This window comes from Argopecten irradians, chromosome 12 (assembly GCF_041381155.1).
Source record: "Argopecten irradians isolate NY chromosome 12, Ai_NY, whole genome shotgun sequence".
Taxonomy (NCBI): Eukaryota; Metazoa; Mollusca; class Bivalvia; order Pectinida; family Pectinidae; genus Argopecten; species Argopecten irradians.
In genome coordinates this window covers 17,349,776-17,370,254 of record NC_091145.1, presented here as the reverse complement: position 1 = coordinate 17,370,254, position 20,479 = coordinate 17,349,776, and the positions used below count along the sequence as shown (strand labels likewise).

Below are 20,479 nucleotides of genomic sequence, written 5' to 3'. Positions count from 1 at the left end.
ATAAAATTAAACAATGACACTTACATATTTATATCAATAATTTGAAAATCATAAATATTTTGTCTGGCATATAATATTGGTTTAATTGCTTCAATTTATATATTGGGCCGAATTTGTAATCAAGAACAGCAACTCTGTATGTGATATAATATATAGGGATCACACCATAATATTTTTAAGGATATCAATAACAAAATTATGAACTTTTTTCTCTCATAAAATTCAATTAAAAATTTATTTTCTTAATTTACAAAAACTTAAAAAAAGATTTTAAAACAAGTATGTGTATCTTTTACTATAATAAAAAATCTAATTAGTATGGCGTTCTTTTGATTTCCCCCTCAATTTTCTTATACTAGGATTTTTGAATGTAAAACTTTTTGGATAGCCTAACATCTCTCTGTCTATCTAGAGGGGCCGCTGTAGCCGACTTAATGAATTACCACAAGCCAACCCCGCCACCGCATCCCCAATATATTTCTGGGTCGCGAGTTTAAAATCTCATGTGGTGCAGTTGCCAGGCCGTCGATCGTTACTTTTTCTTCAGGTACTCTGATTTTCCGCTACTTGATCATAACTACAACAAACTAACAATCATGTAAGACATGTACATTTTCAATAACCTCAGAACCAGAGGCCTGGTGACGAACATATAAATAATTTGACTGATATTTATAAACGACGTTACGTCCAAACGCCATAGTGGTCGCTTTTCTCAAACGTGTGGTGATATTAAACTCAATCCTCTTTATAGCAATTTCATTTGAAATACTTTATAAACATATTATATAAAGGATACAAATACACCTTGGAAGATGACAATGTAACATTACTTACGTACGTCGCTATGTAAATAAGTGACGTGATTAATTTACGCGTATCCTGGAGGCCCATACAATATAAAAGGACGCATACTTAATGAAAATGGATCACTTTGACACTGTTGTTATACATTCCTGCATTATAGCCTTTAAATAGCGCATAGAAATATATATATATATATAACTACAGATTCATCACTTACATTTAAGGATCTCCGAGTCTAGAGAGGATGATACTAAAAAATGTTTGCCCCACGCGGGATTCGAATTCGTGACTCAAATGTGAAGGGCTGGGCCACGAGTTCAAATCCCATGTTGAACCGAACAATTGCAACTTGAAGCGTCCTTAATGACCATGCATGTTGACATATAAAACAATAAACTTTTTTTATCATCGAGTACGAGTTACATGAAATAGTGTTTAAAACTTGATGAGATGACGTCACGTTACGCCCGAAGTGCAAAAGTGTAAAGATGGCTTGCTAAGGTATACATGTAGGCACAGGCTTTTGGCTCTATAGACATTTTTTCTCTCTTTTTATGTAATACTCTTTATTATATTTATGTATATAGAGAGAAAATTCCATAGAGTCAAACGCCTGTGCATGTAGGTTAATCATCCTCAATACTCAGGGGTTACAATCACTTACGACATCTACTGGCACGTAAGTGATAGTAACCCCTGGAGTATTGAGGACGAGGACTAGTCGTGTATCTATAATGCACTTTGTTGCGCAATTTACACGTTTCTAAAACACAGTCCGTGGCCACAGGGATCTGAGAATTAGTTACAGATAATATAATCATGGACCCACCAGAGTGTCCTCAGACCGTTTTTTTTTGACGTTTAAGAGGCCTAGATAAAAATCACTTTCTACATGGTACTATATATGATTTTTATCGGGTTTTTTTTATCTAGACCTCTAAAACGTCTAAAAATGGTCTTAGGGCACTCCGGTGGGTCCATCATCTGTAACAAATTCTCAGATCCCTGTGGCCACGGACTGTGTTTTTTCCGCATATACCGGTTATGCTAATATATACATTATGTGCACGTGCATGTGTACATGTACACAAGGGTTACTCTAGTGAACGGATAGGGTGGGTGTGGATGGGGGGTGAGGGGGTTAAAAGGGAGATATATCTTTTCGCGCCATCTTTTTTCTTCTCCAAAAATGTTTAATACCAGACATTGAACGAAATACTAAGAATAAAACTTATATGTACAATATTATATCAATTCTGTAACACAAATCTGATCACATAATAACGTAACAGATCGACCAGTATGCATCAGCTTTAGACCCGTCTACTCCTCTTGTACGGCATCCTCGATATTCCAGGGGTTCCTTTCACTTACCATCTAATCACTTACGATCTCTACAGAGAGAGAGAGAGAGAGAGAGAGAGAGAGAGAGAGAGAGAGAGAGAGAGAGAGAGAGATTATAAGTGATCGGAGCCCCTGGAGCTATCGAGGATGCTTGTACGGTTTCTAGTTTATAATGCCAATGACTGTCTTTATCTACATATAGGCCTACAGATGCATTTGTGTAATTTTTTCCACGAAAGGTTCTTAAATTTAGGTTTTTAAACTGTCTATTTTTTTAGTAACAAATTCGGTATGGTATCATAGTCTACGATAACCTTATCTCAAACTGAAGCCTTCAGCAGGCAGGTACATAGTTAAAGGCCCACTACCCTTCCGTAGCAAAATTGAAAGGTTTCTTAAAAACGTTTATACCATAAGAAAACATATACCGATGGCCTAAGATGAGGTTACAACACTAAACATGATATGCAGGATTTCCTGCGTAATACATGATAACTGTGGGGATTCATTTCGATGTTTTGCCGCTGGCGCAGTGATGGTCAACTACCGCGCGATATTTAGGACGACGGCAGGAAACATAAGACGACCCGCATTATGAAATTAAATGCCCATTGCACTACCTTTCCGGAGCAAAACATTAAGGTTTCCTAAAAAAAACCACATAAATAACGTCAGAAAATATATACCGATGACCTAAGGTGAGGTTACATTACCAAATATATACAAGATTTCCTGTGTAATATACGATAACAGAGGAGAGTCATTTCGTTGTTTTGCCGTCTGGCGCAGTCATAGTCAACAACCGCGCGGTATTTAGGACGACGGCGGGAAGCGTTTAAGACGACCCGGGTTATGAAAAATAAAACTTAATTTAATTTAATTGTTCAGAAGGTGATGATAAATGTACCAATATTAACGGTTAGCTAACAACTGTAGCGACTCTACAAAATTATCAATCTCGTTTTACATTCCCATTTAAAAAATTAAAAGCAGTTTTAATTTAATTTAATTTTTCAGAAGATGATAATGAGTGTAGTATTAACGGTAATTTAGTAACTTTTTGACTCTACAAAATTATCGATCTCGTTTCAAATTCCCATTTTAAAAATTATAAAACGTTTCGGAAAGCTAGTGAGCCTTTAAAGTTAAGTAAAAGGACCTTGATCTTCAATGCAGCATGCGTGAATACATGAATGCGCGTTTTTTAAAAGATAAACTAGGCCTCAAAGATAAGATTTTAACAGTTGAAACCGTGAGACAGCTAGAAGACGAAAAAAAAACGAGAAATAATTATACTCGTGATTATACCATTCAACGTGCATTATAAAAAAAATAGAATCTATACTACAATTATCGTGTGTATAACATTATACATGTAGATTTATATGTTACCCAAAATATAGCTTAGTTTCTGATAGTGATAATTACTAAACAGTAAACTACACTATTTTCAATTTGATTCTAATTAAATTTAATGAAATTTTATATGTATAATACCTACTGTCAATTATTTTGATTTAGAATTTAGAAAAACATCCTTTGGTTTATCAAATTCGCCAATTCTTTCATTCCATAAACATTAAAATTGTATACAAAGATGTATTAATGATTTTTTTTCCCTCAACTTTAATATGGATTATCTCCCTTGGAATGTGAATCGGTTCCAGTGGGTGATCGCGGAACCGGGCCTGGCAGTTTTCATACGAGAGGGAAAGCGACTTGTCATGGCTAATAACAGTGTCCGATTATCTCCCTTGGAATGTGAATCGGTTCCCACGTGGCCAGTGGGTGATCGCGGAACCGGGCCTGGCAGTTTTCATACGAGAGGGAAAGCGACTTGTCATGGCTAGCTAACAGTCAACTTATCTGTCCGGCATACTGGTAGTGGTAAGTATCACTCGGAACAGATACTAAATGATCCTCATACCACTTCATGACACAAGTGAAAATGTGTGTGCCCCGCCCACAGGTTGTTGATGGGCCCGTCAGACGAAAAGCTGACCTGTCTGACCCCATACCCCTCCGGCCCAAGTGACGTCACTTCGTCCCATACAGACCTTGGACACAGGTCTTACGATGTCTTTTCTATACCTGCTTATTTACAGCATGTTCCTATGTCGTTAATGTCACTTTAAACGATAAAAAATCCACAAAGTTTGAAAGTTTAAATCTGAATCGTCCGTTCCAAATTTGCATAACTTGTTTCACTTGTTTACTTGCTGTCACTGGTCATACATGAGGGTGCTCTCATTAGTCCCTCGTGTTGTTCACATGTATAGGCTAGTTATGGCCTTGTAGTCCAAGGTATTGTTGTCAGGAATAGTAAACCATGGAGTCCCTTAGTGAACTTTATACTTCATATGTGTGCATTGTTTTGGCTAATAATTTCCACACTATTTTGAAAATAAAATATATCACTTGAATTAATTAATTAGTATTCATTATATAGGCATTTACCAGCTGATGTCTACTTTCAGTTTATCTGTAAAAATAATATACATACAAAGGATAGTTTTTTTTATACAAATTATGTATAGTCATATAAAAACAATACTAATAAAGGGTTCAAAATATTTCTAATGTGTATCTTAAATTGATGATTAGTCTTTCAGAGATTTATTTTCTTCCTGAATATTTGGAAGAGCTAGGCTTTTTTATTACCTCAATTTATATGGAGAGAAAATAAGTAAATAGGTAAGGGAATATCCAGTACTAGTCCATGATAAAAAGTGGGAGATGGAATGGTAGGCTTTAATTAATTAGTTTGTCTTAAAATTTCATTAGAACTAAATAGAATGCATTGATTTATTGGCCTGGGCAAAACCCCCTTACAAATAATCATTGATCAGTTATCACTTTACATGTACAGTCAAACCAATGTACACCAATGTTCATAGCAAGCATGTCCTTTATAGACAGGTGCCTTTTATACAGTGGTCAATTATATTATAGCAATTACATCAAAATGGAATTGATGAGCCTGTCCTTTATAGACAGGTGTCATTATATACGCATGTCCTTTATAGACAGGTGCCTTTATAACAGTGGTCAATTATATTATAGCAATTACATCAAAATGAAGTTGATGAACTTGTCCTTTATAGACAGGTGTCCTTATGTAAGCCTGTCCTTTATAGACAGGTGTCATTATATACGCATGTCCTTTATAGACAGGTGCCTTTATAACAGTGGTCAATTATATTATAGCAATTACATCAAAATGAAGTTGATGAACTTGTCCTTTATAGACAGGTGTCCTTATATTAGTTTTTCCTTTATAGAAAGGTGCTCTTTATTCAGAGGTCAATTATATAGCAATTAAACCAAAATGGAGTTGATTAACCTGTCTTTTATAGACAGGTGTCCTTATATTAGTTTTTTCCTTATCAGCAGGTGATCTTTATACAGAGGTCAATTATATAGCAATTACACCAAAATGGAATGAATGAGTCTGTCCTTTATAGACAAGTGTCCTTATTCTGTCTTTATACAGAGGCGTCCTTTATACAGAGGTGTCTTATACAGCAGCTTTGACTGTATAAGTAAATTTATATATTTTATTTGGAAAAGGACATGGTTTGCGATAGGATCAGATAATTGTAAAGAAATATTCAACGATTGTCGCTGAAAATGTCAAAAGTGAAAATGTAGTTAAATGAATATCAAAATGTCAAGTTTGACCCTAGATGTAAGTTTTACAGCACACAAACAAACCAATAAATATTACATGCATTGTATTTGAAAACTGGGGTAAAATGTACATTATGTGGTGATCAACAGCCCGATCTAGCCTTTATTGTCAATTTTGTCACATAGTTTATTTCATTATATTATTATAGGATAAGTAAAATTTCCCTTTCAGTCTGTGTAAACCAAGAATAAATTTAAAACTTTTAAAGTATATCACTTGTGTCTGCTGTGAGTCACTATCTCAGGATCCCACAATGTTACAAACACATTAATTACATGTAGAGAAGGACACTACATGCTTCATGTAGAGAAGCTGTAGGCCAGACTAAGGCTACCTTTGTGTCCCTGTGACCCTGGGCATTAGGGTTGTCCAGGGGATGAAGGTGCAGTCTACTGGTATGACATCATCAGTCACTTTACGTCTGAAGCAACTCATCAGGCCAGTCAGTCTGGTGAAGTGTGTGTATCTTTAAACATGGATTCTCAAAGCTCTCCAAGTGCTGCTACAGATAGTAAATCATCAGATTCCTCGTAAGTAATTTTAAAATGTTAAATAATCATTCACTGTTAGTAGGAAGATAAAGTATTTGTTAAAACTTCACATCACCAGAAGTATTTGTAGCTAGCCTGAGCTTGTTAAATCATTGACAACCAGGTAGCTCATGATAATATGTTGGTCTCACGATTAAGCAGTGTGATTAAAGTATGATTAACTGTCGATTAGTTAATTGTGACATCAATTTTTTCTTGATTTTTGTGACATCACAATCTTTGGAAGGTGCCATGGGACTAATCGATGATAAATCTTACTTTACCCACAATGTTTGGGTATCTGGGAAGCCCTGTATTGGTTGTGCATCTGACTGGTGTTCTGCCATTGCACTTTTACTCTCCTGTTGCATGTCTGATGGTACTCAAAGAGTTAAGAGTTTAAAAAAAACTAGACAGTCTGATGCAGTGTATATATTGATAGTTTGAATCAATGTGATATGCTGCCTGCATTGCAGCATCTAAAGCTAAAACAACCTACTGGGGTACTTCAAAAATCCGTCGAGATGTATAACTGTATGGAATAGGGATTTATAGATTGCAGAATTAATTATTGAATTTTATGTAGTGCCAACAGCAGTTGTAGAAATTCTTAGTCTATAATAAAGCAGACACATCTGTAAGAATGTCTTTTCTAGAGTTAAGGTGAGACGAAAGACCAGATAATGAACAGTAATCACATAGCAACTGTGATCACATTGCTGTTATAGAAATATGATATCCATGTTTAAAAGTATTTTGATGATACTTTAAGTGCTATACCTTTAATCTACATGTGATTTAAAGACTTAAGTTCAGATATCTTCTATAACAATTCAATAGGAATGTGAGAGTCATATGCCTGTGTCATACATGCACCATTCTGTTTAAACATCAAGATCTACTGGTAGTGTCTGTTGTAATTTGGGAGGGTTTAATGATATAAACTGTCATTAGAATTACATTGTAGTTACCTAATCTAGCCGGATCTGACAACAGTTAGAGGGGCTGAGTATTGTAATGATCAATGGAGTGAGGGAAGTACATGTTGGGTAAAGGACATGTTGGAATCTACTGATCACATGGAGTAAGGGGAGTACAAGTTGGGGTCAAGGACATGTTGGAATCCCATTGATCACAGTGGAGTGAGGGGAGTACAAGTTGGGGTCAAGGACTGTTCGGAATCCCCTTGATCACAGTGGAGTGAGGGGAGTATAAGTTGGGGTCAAGGACATGTTGGGAATCCATCTGATTACAGTGGAGTGAGGGGAGAGCAAGTTGGGGTCAAGGACATGTTGGGAATCCATCTGATTACAGTGGAGTGAGTGGAGAGTAATTTAGGATCAAGGACATATTGGGAATCCATCTTATTACAATGGAGTGAGGGGAGAGCAAGTTGGGGTCAAGGACATATTGGGAATCAACCAATTACATTAGAGTAAGGGGAGTCAAATTGTGGGTCAAAGGCCAATTGTGAATTGGGGATTACAATTGAGTGAGAAAAGGGCAAGATACCATGTTTGGGCCACAGTGGAGAGATTTAATGATAAGTTGGGGCCACAGTGAAATGAGGGAAACTAAAGCAATGTTGAGTAAGCATGTTCATAAGTGGCATACATGTACATATACATACAATTTTTCTGTCATAATAGGACAATGATCATCTGTAAAATGCATACTTCTCACATGTATATATACACCACAGTGTACTGCATACCACAGTTTATGACAGACCTATAAAGTTACAGTGTTAGTGTGTATTGGCAGGAGGACAAACATTGTCTAAGAATTTGGATTACTAATGCTGTACACATACATGCATTGCAGTTAAAGTCAAAAGTATCAAAGCATTTCTGTTTTGATTTAGTGGTGCATGCTTGCATGGGCCTCCGAATAAGGTCTCTTGTATTTGGTGACTACACATAATGTATGCATTCTATATGTTGATATGAATCATTAGAAAAAATGATAAGTTCTATAGTATTCTTATACTGTTCTCCTTGAAGTAGGTGTCTGATATTTCTTGATTATCTTCTTTAGTAGTCATCATGCTTGAAGTTTAAACTGTTGATGTAACTTCTGAAAAGTGGATTCAAAGGAAATTTCAAAGGATTATACCTACTTTATCACAACTATAAAGAATCTATCAGAATATTATTAGTATTAGTTAGATCACAGGTTTTTGATTTATAGACACTCCCTTATGTGTAAAATTGGGTCAATATGGAGGTGTATAAGAAACAAACCCCTGTGGTTAGATCTACATCACCACTCAAGCATTTTATTCAGTCTAGATATATGTGACCATGCATTCTAATGTGCTATGATTTTATTTTCTGAATTAAATGGAAAACATATTTCTGGTTTAATGTGCATAAGATGTGAATGTTTTATATTGTTTGTCATATTTATACGCTTGGTAGTGGGTGTAAGTGTGGGCAAGCACAAATGTTCATTCACCCCTGAAATTACAAAATGGGATATTCCAGTCTGTGAACTAGTATAATCTAAATGCTTCATTAGGGACAAATGGCTTTAAGGAGTAGTAATGACTAGGGACTGTGTCACACCTGTCTGGAGTATGATTATGATAGTTGTGTATTGTCAGTGCAGTATAACACACCTATATCAGTCACGTGTCAATGGACCACAGGGTAGTGTGCGAATTTGATTTACACACATACCTATGATTCACAGTAAGTTCTTCTTCAATTTATTTTAGAATGTATTCTGTTTAGAATAATAACTATTATGATACCTTTAGTCTACCAATAACCCTGTATGTTTACAAAAAGAAGGTGTGCTATGTAACTAGAGGAAAAGTTCCTTTGTACATTGTTTTGGTCATCTCACCTGAAGGGTCGGGACGACATATAGCCTTCTGGGGAGATGCTGTAGTGGCAGAATGATCAATGTGTTTCTGCCAAAATACCACTATAGTCCTCCACTTCTGTGTAGTAAGCTGAAATCCATGTGGGACAGTTGCCAATTATAGTATAGGTTGGTGGTTTAGTCCTGAGTACTCTGGCTTTCCTCCACCTCCTAAGTCTGGCATGTCTTTCAATAACCCTTGCTGTTTACCTGGTATATATTATAAGGCCTAAAACAAAAACAAGCAAACCATGTACTTTTCAAACATTTTCTGTAGTTTTAAGTGAAATTCACCTGAGCTATCAATGGTATGTATATCTCACTGCGTGCCTCAGCTGGTGCTGGCTGTATTTCAAGTTAAAGTCTTATGCCTGAGAATACATCTTTACAGTAAAACCTGCCTTTATATATAGTGACCAGCTCTGTATAACAACCACTTGTCTAATAAGACCAAATTTCTTTTGGTTACAAACAGTCTTTCAAACACATATTGACTTGTATATAAAGACCACTTGGCTTTAAATACCATTTCTCACACATTGACCTGTATATAAAGACCACTTGGCTATAAATACCATTTCTCACACATTGACCTGTATATAAAGACCACTTGGCTATAAATACCATTTCTCACACATTGACCTGTATATAAAGACCACTTGGCTATAAATACCATTTCTCACACATTGACCTGTATATAAAGACTACTTGGCTATAAAGACCATTTCTCACACATTGACCTGTATATAAAGACCACTTGGCTATAAATACCATTTCTCACACATTGACCTGTGTATAAAGACTACTTGGCTATAAATACCATTTCTCACACATTGACCTGTATATAAAGACCACTTGGCTATAAATACCATTTCTCACACATTGACCTGTGTATAAAGACCACTTGGCTATAAATACCAATTCTCACACATTGACCTGTGTATAAAGACCACTTGGCTATAAATACCATTTCTCACACATTGACCTGTATATAAAGACCACTTGGCTATAAATACAATTTCTCACACATTGACCTGTGTATATAAAGACCACTTGGCTATAAATACCATTTCTCACACAATGACCTGTATATAAAGACCACTTGGCTATAAATACCATTTCTCACACATTGACCTGTGGATAAAGAACACTTGGCTATAAAGACCATTTCTCACACATTGACCTGTGTATAAAGACCACTTGGCTATAAATACCATTTCTCACACATTGACCTGTATATAAAGACCACTTGGCTATAAATACCATTTCTCACACATTGACCTGTATATACAGACCACTTGGCTATAAATACCATTTCTCACACATTGACCTGTATATACAGACCACTTGGCTATAAATACCATTTCTCACACATTGACCTGTATATAAAGACCACTTGGCTATAAATACCATTTCTCACACATTGACCTGTATATACAAGACCACTTGGCTATAAATACCATTTCTCACACATTGACCTGTATATAAAGACCACTTGGCTATAAATACCATTTCTCACACATTGACCTGTATATAAAGACCACTTGGCTATAAATACCATTTCTCACACATTGACCTGTATATAAAGACCACTTGGCTATAAATACCATTTCTCACACATTGACCTGTATATAAAGACCACTTGGCTATAAATACCATTTCTCACACATTGACCTGTGTATAAAGACCACTTGGCTATAAATACCATTTCTCACACATTGACCTGTATATAAAGACCACTTGGTTTTAAATACCATTTCTCACACAATGACCTGTATATAAAGACCACTTGGCTATAAATACCATTTCTCACACATTGACCTGTATATAAAGACCACTTGGCTATAAATACAATTTCTCACACATTGACCTGTGTATATAGACCACTTGGCTATAAATACCATTTCTCACACATTGACCTGTATATAAAGACCACTTGGCTATAAATACCATTTCTCACACATTGACCTGTATATAAAGACCACTTGGCTATAAATACCATTTCTCATACATTGACCTGTATATACAGACCACTTGGCTATAATTACCATTTCTCACACATTGACCTGTATATACAGACCACTTGGCTATAAATACCATTTCTCACACATTGACCTGTATATAAAGACCACTTGGCTATAAATACCATTTCTCACACATTGACCTGTATATAAAGACCACTTGGCTATAAATACCATTTCTCACACATTGACCTGTATATAAAGACTACTTGGCTATAAAGACCATTTCTCACACATTGACCTGTATATAAAGACCACTTGGCTATAAATACCATTTCTCACACATTGGCCTGTATATAAAGACTACTTGGCTATAAAGACCATTTCTCACATATTGACCTGTGTATAAAGACTACTTGGCTATAAAGACCATTTCTCACACACATTGACCTGTATATAAAGACCACTTGGCTATAAATACAATTTCTCACACATTGACCTGTGTATATAGACCACTTGGCTATAAATACCAATTCTCACACATTGACCTGTGTATAAAGACCACTTGGCTATAAATACCATTTCTCACACAATGACCTGTGTATAAAGACCACTTGGCTTTAAATACCATTTCTCACACGATGACCTGTATATAAAGACCACTTGGCTATAAATACCATTTCTCACACATTGACCTGTGTATAAAGACCACTTGGCTATAAATACCATTTCTCACACATTGACCTGTGTATAAAGACCACACTACTTGGCTATAAATACCATTTCTCACACATTGACCTGTATATACAGACCACTTGGCTATAAATACCATTTCTCACACATTGACCTGTATATAAAGACCACTTGGCTATAAATACCATTTTCAATTTCCATTGTGTTGTCTTTATAGACAGGTAAACTGAGTGTATAGAAGGGGCAAAAGAAATTATTTTGTTAAATAAAATAGCATAAATAGCAAATTTTAAGATTTTTTTTGTCTGATGAAAAAAATCGCTTTTTCTGTCTTTTCAGAAAGGAGTCAAAAGACAAGACAAAGGAGGAGAAAGATCCAACAAGTGGACAAAGTACAGCCTCTAATGGTACATCACACAAGTCTAAACCTACCAAAACTAGTGCTGAGCCCAAGAGCAACGGAAATAGTTCTGCTGCAAAACGAGACCTCACAGCACCAACTAAAAGTAGTTCTGCTAAGGCAAAACCTGTAGCTCCTCCGAAAAAGCCGTCACCAACTCCTGCGAAGAAGGAAAAAGCTGAGTCTGTGAAAAAACCTGAAAGTAAGCCATCTAAGAACGGTGCTGGTAAAATCAAAACTAGTTCTTCAGAATCTCTCCAGGAAGAAAAATCAAAATCAAGTAAGGAAAAGACAGGTCCATCTATTGACAAACCTGTAAGTGAAAAGGACAAACTAGTTAGTGGAAAAGACAAACCATTAACTGAAAAGGACAAACAAGGTGGAAAGGAAAAAAACACCAGCAAGGACAAAAAAGAAATAGAAGTGTCTGCTAATAGTAAGATAAAACAAACTAAAACAGGTTCTCTCAGTTCTACAGAGTCAGCTCCACCAGGAGTAACACACGGTATTCAAACCAGTTCTACAAAAGATGAACTCTCAGTAACACCAGGACAAGCAATTGACCAATTAGCAGAGTCCTCTTATCAGCCCTCGGAGACCCCAGACAGTACCCAAGTCAGCATGGCCGCTTGCGACCCTCAAACCATTGCTGGGATCAACCCGGACAACACTGAACGCATGCATATCAGTAAAGGTAAAATAAAGTACATCAACCTGCAGTACAAGAAGGTCGAGGCTAAGATTTACGACTACAAATGTGACATCAAGCTCCTGGTCGGGAAAGAGAGCTTCCGTGCACATCGAGATGTTCTTTCTGAGGCAAGCGACTACTTTGCAGCCATGTTCTCACATGACATGAAGGAGAAAGAACAGGACAGTATAGAGCTCAAGGAGATCAGTCCGAAAGGTATTACTGTGATGCTTGACTATTTTTACCATGGTTACATCACTGTGGATACAACTAACATTGAGGACATCATAGAAGCAGCAAGATTCTTCCATGTTGAGTGGATTTTAGAAGTGAGTTGTGATTTCCTCGTTCAGTGTATGAGTATAGAAAACTACCCAGCTGTCCTCATGATGATGGATAAATATTCACTCGGTGACATGAGATTTGAAATCCTTATATGTTTCGGCCAAAATCTGGAAGCCTTATCCAAGGATGAAGATTTCTACAAGACTTTGAGCTATGAACTTTTGCTACAGTTCCTTATGGATGATATCTATATTGAATGTTCTGAGTATTTCCTGGTACAAATTCTGTTGAAGTGGCTAGCTGTAGATCCCTCAGGAAGAAAGGACCATTTTCAATCCCTCCTGATGCAGATTCGTTTCTTCCTAATGGAAGCAGAAGAGTTAGAGGCACTCCCAAAGGAAGTTACCAGTGTATCGGGTATGAAGGAAGAGATTGAGGCGGCCATTAATCATAACCTTAACATCATGGGCCAGTGTTTGAAGAAAGGCGAGAAATATCTCCCCAGAGGATGTAGGTCTGTTGCCACCATTTTCTCCTTCTCAGAGGAGGGTTACTTCATTATTTACCGAGATCCGAAAAAGCCTGGTATTACCATGGAGCAGCTTGGACCCTGTGGCCTTGACACCACCGACTACATGGCAATGTCACAAACAAAGCTTGGGAACTTTCTGTATGCCGCTGGAGGCTACGATGAAAACTTCTCAAGTACACCTCGTATGTTTCGCTTTGATCCTCGATTCCGTGACTGGACAGAGGTAGCGCCTATGAATCAGCCTCGAGTCTCTTTCTCCCTGTGCAGTTCTGATCAACAGTTATTTGCAATCGGTGGTGTCCATCGTATCCACATTGACGATGACAACGAACCAGAGACTATACTAGATTCTGTGGAAATATACAACCCCCAAGACAACCAGTGGTCTGATGCCACCCCTATGCCCATTAAGGTGTTCGACATGGCTGCTACCTACTGTAATGGCTCTCTGTATGTCTGTGGTGGCATCAGTGCTGACGCCCGCCATCCCTGTCCACTACGGTTACACTACAGCCTCAAGTTAGGTGATGGAAATGAATGGGTCAAACGTGCTGACATGATCACGTCTCGCCAAGGGCACAGCCTCACTCCTTACAAAGGAAAGCTCTACGCTATCGGAGGATACTGCATGCCTGAAAATAATTTCCGTGAGTGTGTTGAGAATGAGGTTTACGATATAGAAACCGGTCAGTGGACTCAGTTTACTCCCATACCAATAGAGTATGGTCATTTGTTCCGTCACAACGGCATCCAGGACGGAGTTCTCTTCTGTATCGGAGGTAATACCCCCGACGCATATCTGTTTATGTATGATATAGAGGCTGATAAGTGGGAGGAAGTAGAGCAGGTCGGAGCTAATGTACAAAAACTAGCCATACTAGATGTAGCTTACCCATGATTCTATTTGGTTGTCATAGCAACATCTACTTTTTCTACGAGACCATCAAATCACTGTAAATGTTCTTGTATTTGGTTCACATCACACACAAGTGAGATGATGAATTAGTAATACATCAATATAGTTGCTATAGGAACCTTTGCCAACATACTACAACCATGCTTTACTGAAATGTTGTTAGCACATGAACAGTAAATCAACCGTGAGGCGGCGACCTTTAATTTCACATTTTCGTGCCCAACAACATTTTCAAGCTAATTTCATTTCATGTGCTTGTGGTTGGGTATTTTGGGTCCGTCGTCTGTCATGTGTCGTATGGCGATAAACAATTTACATTTTCGACTTCTTCTCCATATTTGTTGAAATTTTGCAGAAACTTTTCATGCCTAAAGGTCAACTAAAATTGTGAATTATATGGTCCCAGCCCCCAAGGGGCCTGGGGGTGGGGCCAAAAGGGGTAAAATAGGCTAAAACTAAAAATCTTCTTCAGAAATTACAGAAATGGTAGAATCATTCAAATACTCTTCATAGATGGAAGGGTATTAAGGTCCTTTACAAAAATTGTGAATTGTATGACCCTTGGGTCTCACGTTTCCCCCTGGGGAGAGGGTCAAGTTTACTACACTTTATATAGGGAAAAAACATTTTTGAGCATTATTTGGTCATTTGTAATAGTAAATAAGTCAAATGTTGTCAGAATTATCAGTATGAATGGCCATTGAATCATATAAACAATTTTTCCATGACTGACCCCCAGGGGCCTGAGTAGAGGGGCCAAAAGTGGTCAAGTAGTCTAAAACTTCAAAAATCATCTGAAATTCCACACATGTTGAATCAAATATTCTTCATAGATGGAAAGGTCTTATGGTCCTTTACAAAAAATTAGAATTATATGACCCTTGGGTCTTGCGTTTCGCCCTTGAGAGGGGGTAAAGTTTACTATAGTTTATATAGGAAAACACATTTATGAGCTTTATTTGCTCAATTTTCATAGGAAATGATGAGTCAAACTTTGCTAGAATTATTAGTCTGAGATAGTATTTTGACATCATATTGATCCTGACTGACCCCCTAGGGGCCAGAGGGGCAGGGCCAGAAGGGGTTAAAATGCCTAAAAATTCAAAAATCTTTTTCTGAATTCACAGATTTGATGGAACCAGTTACTCTTCATAGTTGACAGGTCTTAAAGCCCTTTACAAGAATTGTGAATTTCATAGCCCTAGAATCTCGGATTTTCCCCTGGGGAGCGGATCAAATTACAGGAAAAACACTTTTATGAGCATTATTTGTTCAATTTTAATAGGAAATGAATCAAACTTGGTTAGAATTATTACCCTGAGATAGAGCGTTTTAACATATCCATATCAGTCTTCGCTGACCTTCTGGGCCAGTAGGGTGGGGCCAAAAGCGGACAAATTGACTAAAATCTCAAAACTTCTTCTGAATTCACAGATTTCATGGAAACGAATACTCTTCATAGATTAAAAAAGGTAAAATTTATAAAATGACTGACTGATTTCAAGGCCCTGATGGGCCAATATGTAGTGTTTATATGTCTTTGTTTCATTCTGTATCCAAACTCAGTTGACCGTTAAGGCCCATGGGCCTCTTGTTGCGAATTCTAATCACTCCTGAAAAAACATGAAAACTAATTGTACATGAAAATAAGTTGGTTTACATGTACAGTATCTGTTAAGATTAAAGACGATTTATCTACATTTACAGTTGTTTGAAATATTCAGAAAATGGCACCAGACATGACATTTTTATGACTTAATGTTCTATTATATGAAGCCTTGAATGATCTGAAATGAATTATTACTAGCCTAAGCCTTTTCTATATAAAAATATGTTTTGTATATACACAGTCAATATCAACGATAGCAAATATATCTGCCAGATAATTGCCATATTTTAGATTGTTTATATTTTGTGTTTATTTATCGATTGTTGTATGGTGATGTTTTATAAGTCTTCTTGGTCTGTTAAATCTACCACCAAGGGGTACCAGTATTTTGTATTATTGTTAAACTTTAACACAAATATGGGACCATGATTGTGATGTATTTGGGACCAAAGGAAATAGACTTTAAAGAAATGGATTGATTGTATTGAGATAACTTATAAGGCAGATTTGACAGTATATTACAGCTTTATTTTTTATAAATAGAATTAAAAGATTGCAAGAAAGAATCTGTAGTAACTTTGTAATTATTTTTTAGTTGCTCATGGAACACTGGCCCTTTTGCATCTATTAAAGTGTAATCCACAAACTGCCTGTACATGTATATGTAATGTTGTATAGATGAGAGCATCACATGTATATTCCAATTCTCTGTGGCTTATGGTAATTTTTTCCTGCCATGAAATGGTGAAGCATTTAGTGTTACCCATGTCTGTCCAGTACTGTGGCGTTTTTACATCATGTCCATTCAGGATATATATATAGATAGAGAGAGTCCAGGGCATTTCTGTCTTCCAGATGTCTCAAAGTTTGTGGAGAATTTTTGTGTTTACTGTACATTTCATGTGACTGGGAAAGCTTAATTCTATATTTATATCACTTAGCTTTTAAAGAGTGAAGAATTTATTAAATTAGGTATATACTTACACAAAATTAGGGTAACTAAATGATGCGGAATTAAATTTAACAGGAGAGGGGAGAATGTAGTGACCAGACCGGGATTCGAACTCCGGACCTCCAAACACTAGCGGAATGCTCTACCACTGAGCTACATGGTCAACAATGATCGCCCTAGTTCAATCTCTAATATAAGGTTTGGCTTATTGCAAATAAATATGGTATGAATTTTAAAAGTTAACATCACCTGTAAGTTAATTTTACCTTGTACATTTAAAAAGAAATAAAATTCACAAATTGTTGTCTGAAGGTACATTTGTTTTGTGAGTTCACTAGTCTAAACATAACAACTCAGTAATAATAAATAGTCATGAATTCGTGCATTTTGTTATTATATTTGCTCAATTTTTTTTTATGCTTGGTGTTCAAAATTTATCATGATGAATTTATATTTGAAGCATTGTAAAACATGTACATACATAATTATGTGAATAGAGATTGGACGATATATACATGTGATAGTGAAATGGTCGTGTCAGTATACAAATCTAGGAATTAATTTTAAGGCCTTAGTTGTTAAAGCTTTTGCTTGGTACTACAGTCCATAGTATGTTTTAGCCATGATTTAGCATTGCCATACCACAGGGTCTTGGCTCAAATTTCTGACCCAGATACATAACTATATGGATATATGTAGATAAGTGTGACATGTGAGTTGGAAATTTGTGTCAAACCCCTGTACATATTATAGTTTAATAAGAATGATTGCTTTTTTTAGATTAATTAAGAATCTCATTCACTTTATATAAGAGACATTATATATTTTATTGTACAAGTGAAGCATAAATGATTTACAATACACCATCCATTTCATATTATTGCTAATGCTTTTAGTTAGTTTACATTTTAGTGTTAGATTTTAAATTGTTGATATATTTCATTAATTTACATTCCTTATTTTAACATGACATTTTCATGATTTCACTCAAGTTCTTACATATTATAATGTATTATACAGTGAATCCTGACATCCATTGAGTTAGTTCGCTAAACCTATTATTAGGCTTTTTTATAATTTTTTTTTTTTTTTTTTTTGGCCTTATATATATACACAGGAGTTTGACGTTCTGTCAATAATATATAGTATACATATATAAAAATACCCCTATATACTATATAAAGTGTTTTATATAGTATATAGTGGTATTTTTTATATATGTATACTACATATTATTAACAGAACGTCAAACTCCTGTGATATATATAAGGCAATTTAAAAAAAAAAATAAAGCCTAATAATATAGGCAGGTTTAGCGGACTACCATTGAGTATGCAATGTTTAAATGGTGTATCAACATTCTACCCCCAGCTCTCTACCAAAAATTTATGTGGGGCAATTCAGACACAGATCTAGACCACAGGCCTGTGTTTGCCCCTAAGTAATCTGGCTTTCCACTAGCTCCAAACTCTTCACATTTCTTTAAATGACCCTTTCTTTTAATAAGACATAAAACAAAATAATCAGAACCCAGTATGGAACTGTACCTATGTGCTGTACACATCAGTGAGTTGATAAATTTGATGGTTACCAGGTTGTCATGTCTCTTGTTCTGTTGGATATGGTTGGATATTGTGAAGGTTGTCGGTCAATATATTTCAGCCAGGTTTCACTGTATACCACGGTAGATGATGTCCAGGTAATTTTTTTGTTTAATTTATGATTTAAATGAAAGTTTATACACCATGATGATCTAGAGCCTTTACTCTTTGTTGATTTCTCTTCTAGTACAAAGGTTATAGGTTAATCTCTTAAGTGGATAACTACAATATATTATCAATGTGATATAGGATAAAAACTTGTTCCATTGTTTGATGACAAGATATTGCTTTGTTTAACCGTGTTCCAGACACAGGTACTCAGTATATATACTAATTTTTTGTCAGAGAGCTAAGTACCTATGTTCCAGAGTGATACACATTACGGTTGTGAATGTGATCATTCCATTCAGTTGATTATATTTTTAGTATGAAAAGTTTTATTCTCATCAGATGGAGGCTTGCTCTCATGTTCTTTCTATATAAACTTAATCTTGCCTATGAACACTATGTGCACAGGGACTTGGTATCTCAGCCAAATTCCAAATGTAATGACTGTAGATGTGACATCTATTATAGCATATTGAATGCGAGGATGAACAAAGATGCCAAGTTCCTGTGATTTATACTATACTTTAATCTATGCTTTTATATCAATCTATCATTTTGTTTACATTTTTTTGTTTTTGTTTCTCGGCAATATTGAGGACATTAACATGATGTATTTTAAAATTACACTCTTCTCATATTTTATCATATAACTGACATCTTCTCTCAAGTTTTGCAGTGTTTTGTGATTGGGTATATGTTGTTTTAAAGCTAAACATGTCTAGCTTGCATTTGATGATGAAGAAGATTTCATTCTGTGTTGTATGACAGAATTTGACAGAATAGTGTACGTGGGTTTGTATTAGTTTAACGTCCTATAAACAGCCAGAATAGTGTACAATATACATACAGAGAGGATTTATTCATATACCGGTATTAGAATACTAAGTAGATAAGATATGATGAGAGTTCAGATTCTAGTGTTAATTATATGTTATAGTTTAATAGAAAAATCTATCTAGATGATGTATGGAAAAATTAGTAATCAATGTAATATGGATTAATTTCCACGAACTAGGAGAGTATTCAAGTGCAATTGATTGAAAATTACGAATGAGCTATGAGATTAACATCGAATGTCCTGTTCTCTAATGCCTTAGATTATTTCATTATTGATTATAAGTAAACTTCATATGTAAACATGTTATTTACTAGCTGCCTAATTTGCTTAATAAAGTTTATGAATGCCTGAATTGGTCTTGATTTAGTGTTTGGCAGTATAATTGCATGATATAACAATACACCACAGATTTTAAATTTTTATTATAAAAAATGTATATATCACATGTATAATTTTATATATCTAAACTTTGAAATTTTAACTGATTCAATTCGATTCCTGTCAAATGTAGAAAAACTAAATTTGGTCAAAATATCTACAGAGATTACCTAGTATAAAACATTATTTCTGTAATTGCCGTAATAAGTGTCCCTCTCTCCGCTTCTGGATAAGAAATGGAAATTATATATATACACAACGGTACCTCTCCATTC

At 35.7% G+C, this 20,479-nt stretch overlaps 1 protein-coding gene across 1 annotated transcript; it reads left to right on the top strand.

Annotated features, from left to right (window-relative positions):
• The first annotated feature begins 6,316 nt into the window (after window positions 1-6,316).
• Window positions 6,317-14,784, top strand: LOC138304967 (kelch-like protein 15). Its single transcript, XM_069245385.1, has 2 exons — window positions 6,317-6,372; window positions 12,234-14,784. Exons 1-2 carry the CDS (start codon window positions 6,317-6,319, stop codon window positions 14,698-14,700), a joined length of 2,523 nt encoding a protein of 840 aa, XP_069101486.1. The 3' UTR covers window positions 14,701-14,784.
• The last annotated feature ends 5,695 nt before the right edge of the window (window positions 14,785-20,479 follow it).

Bases quoted from the DNA above. Each gene is read 5' to 3' on its own strand.
- LOC138304967 (XM_069245385.1), top strand. From the start codon at position 6,317: ATGGATTCTCAAAGCTCTCCAAGTGCTGCTACAGATAGTAAATCATCA. The intron at 6,373-12,233 runs GTAAGTAATTTT...CTGTCTTTTCAG, and splicing joins AGTAAATCATCAGATTCCTC to AAAGGAGTCAAAAGACAAGA.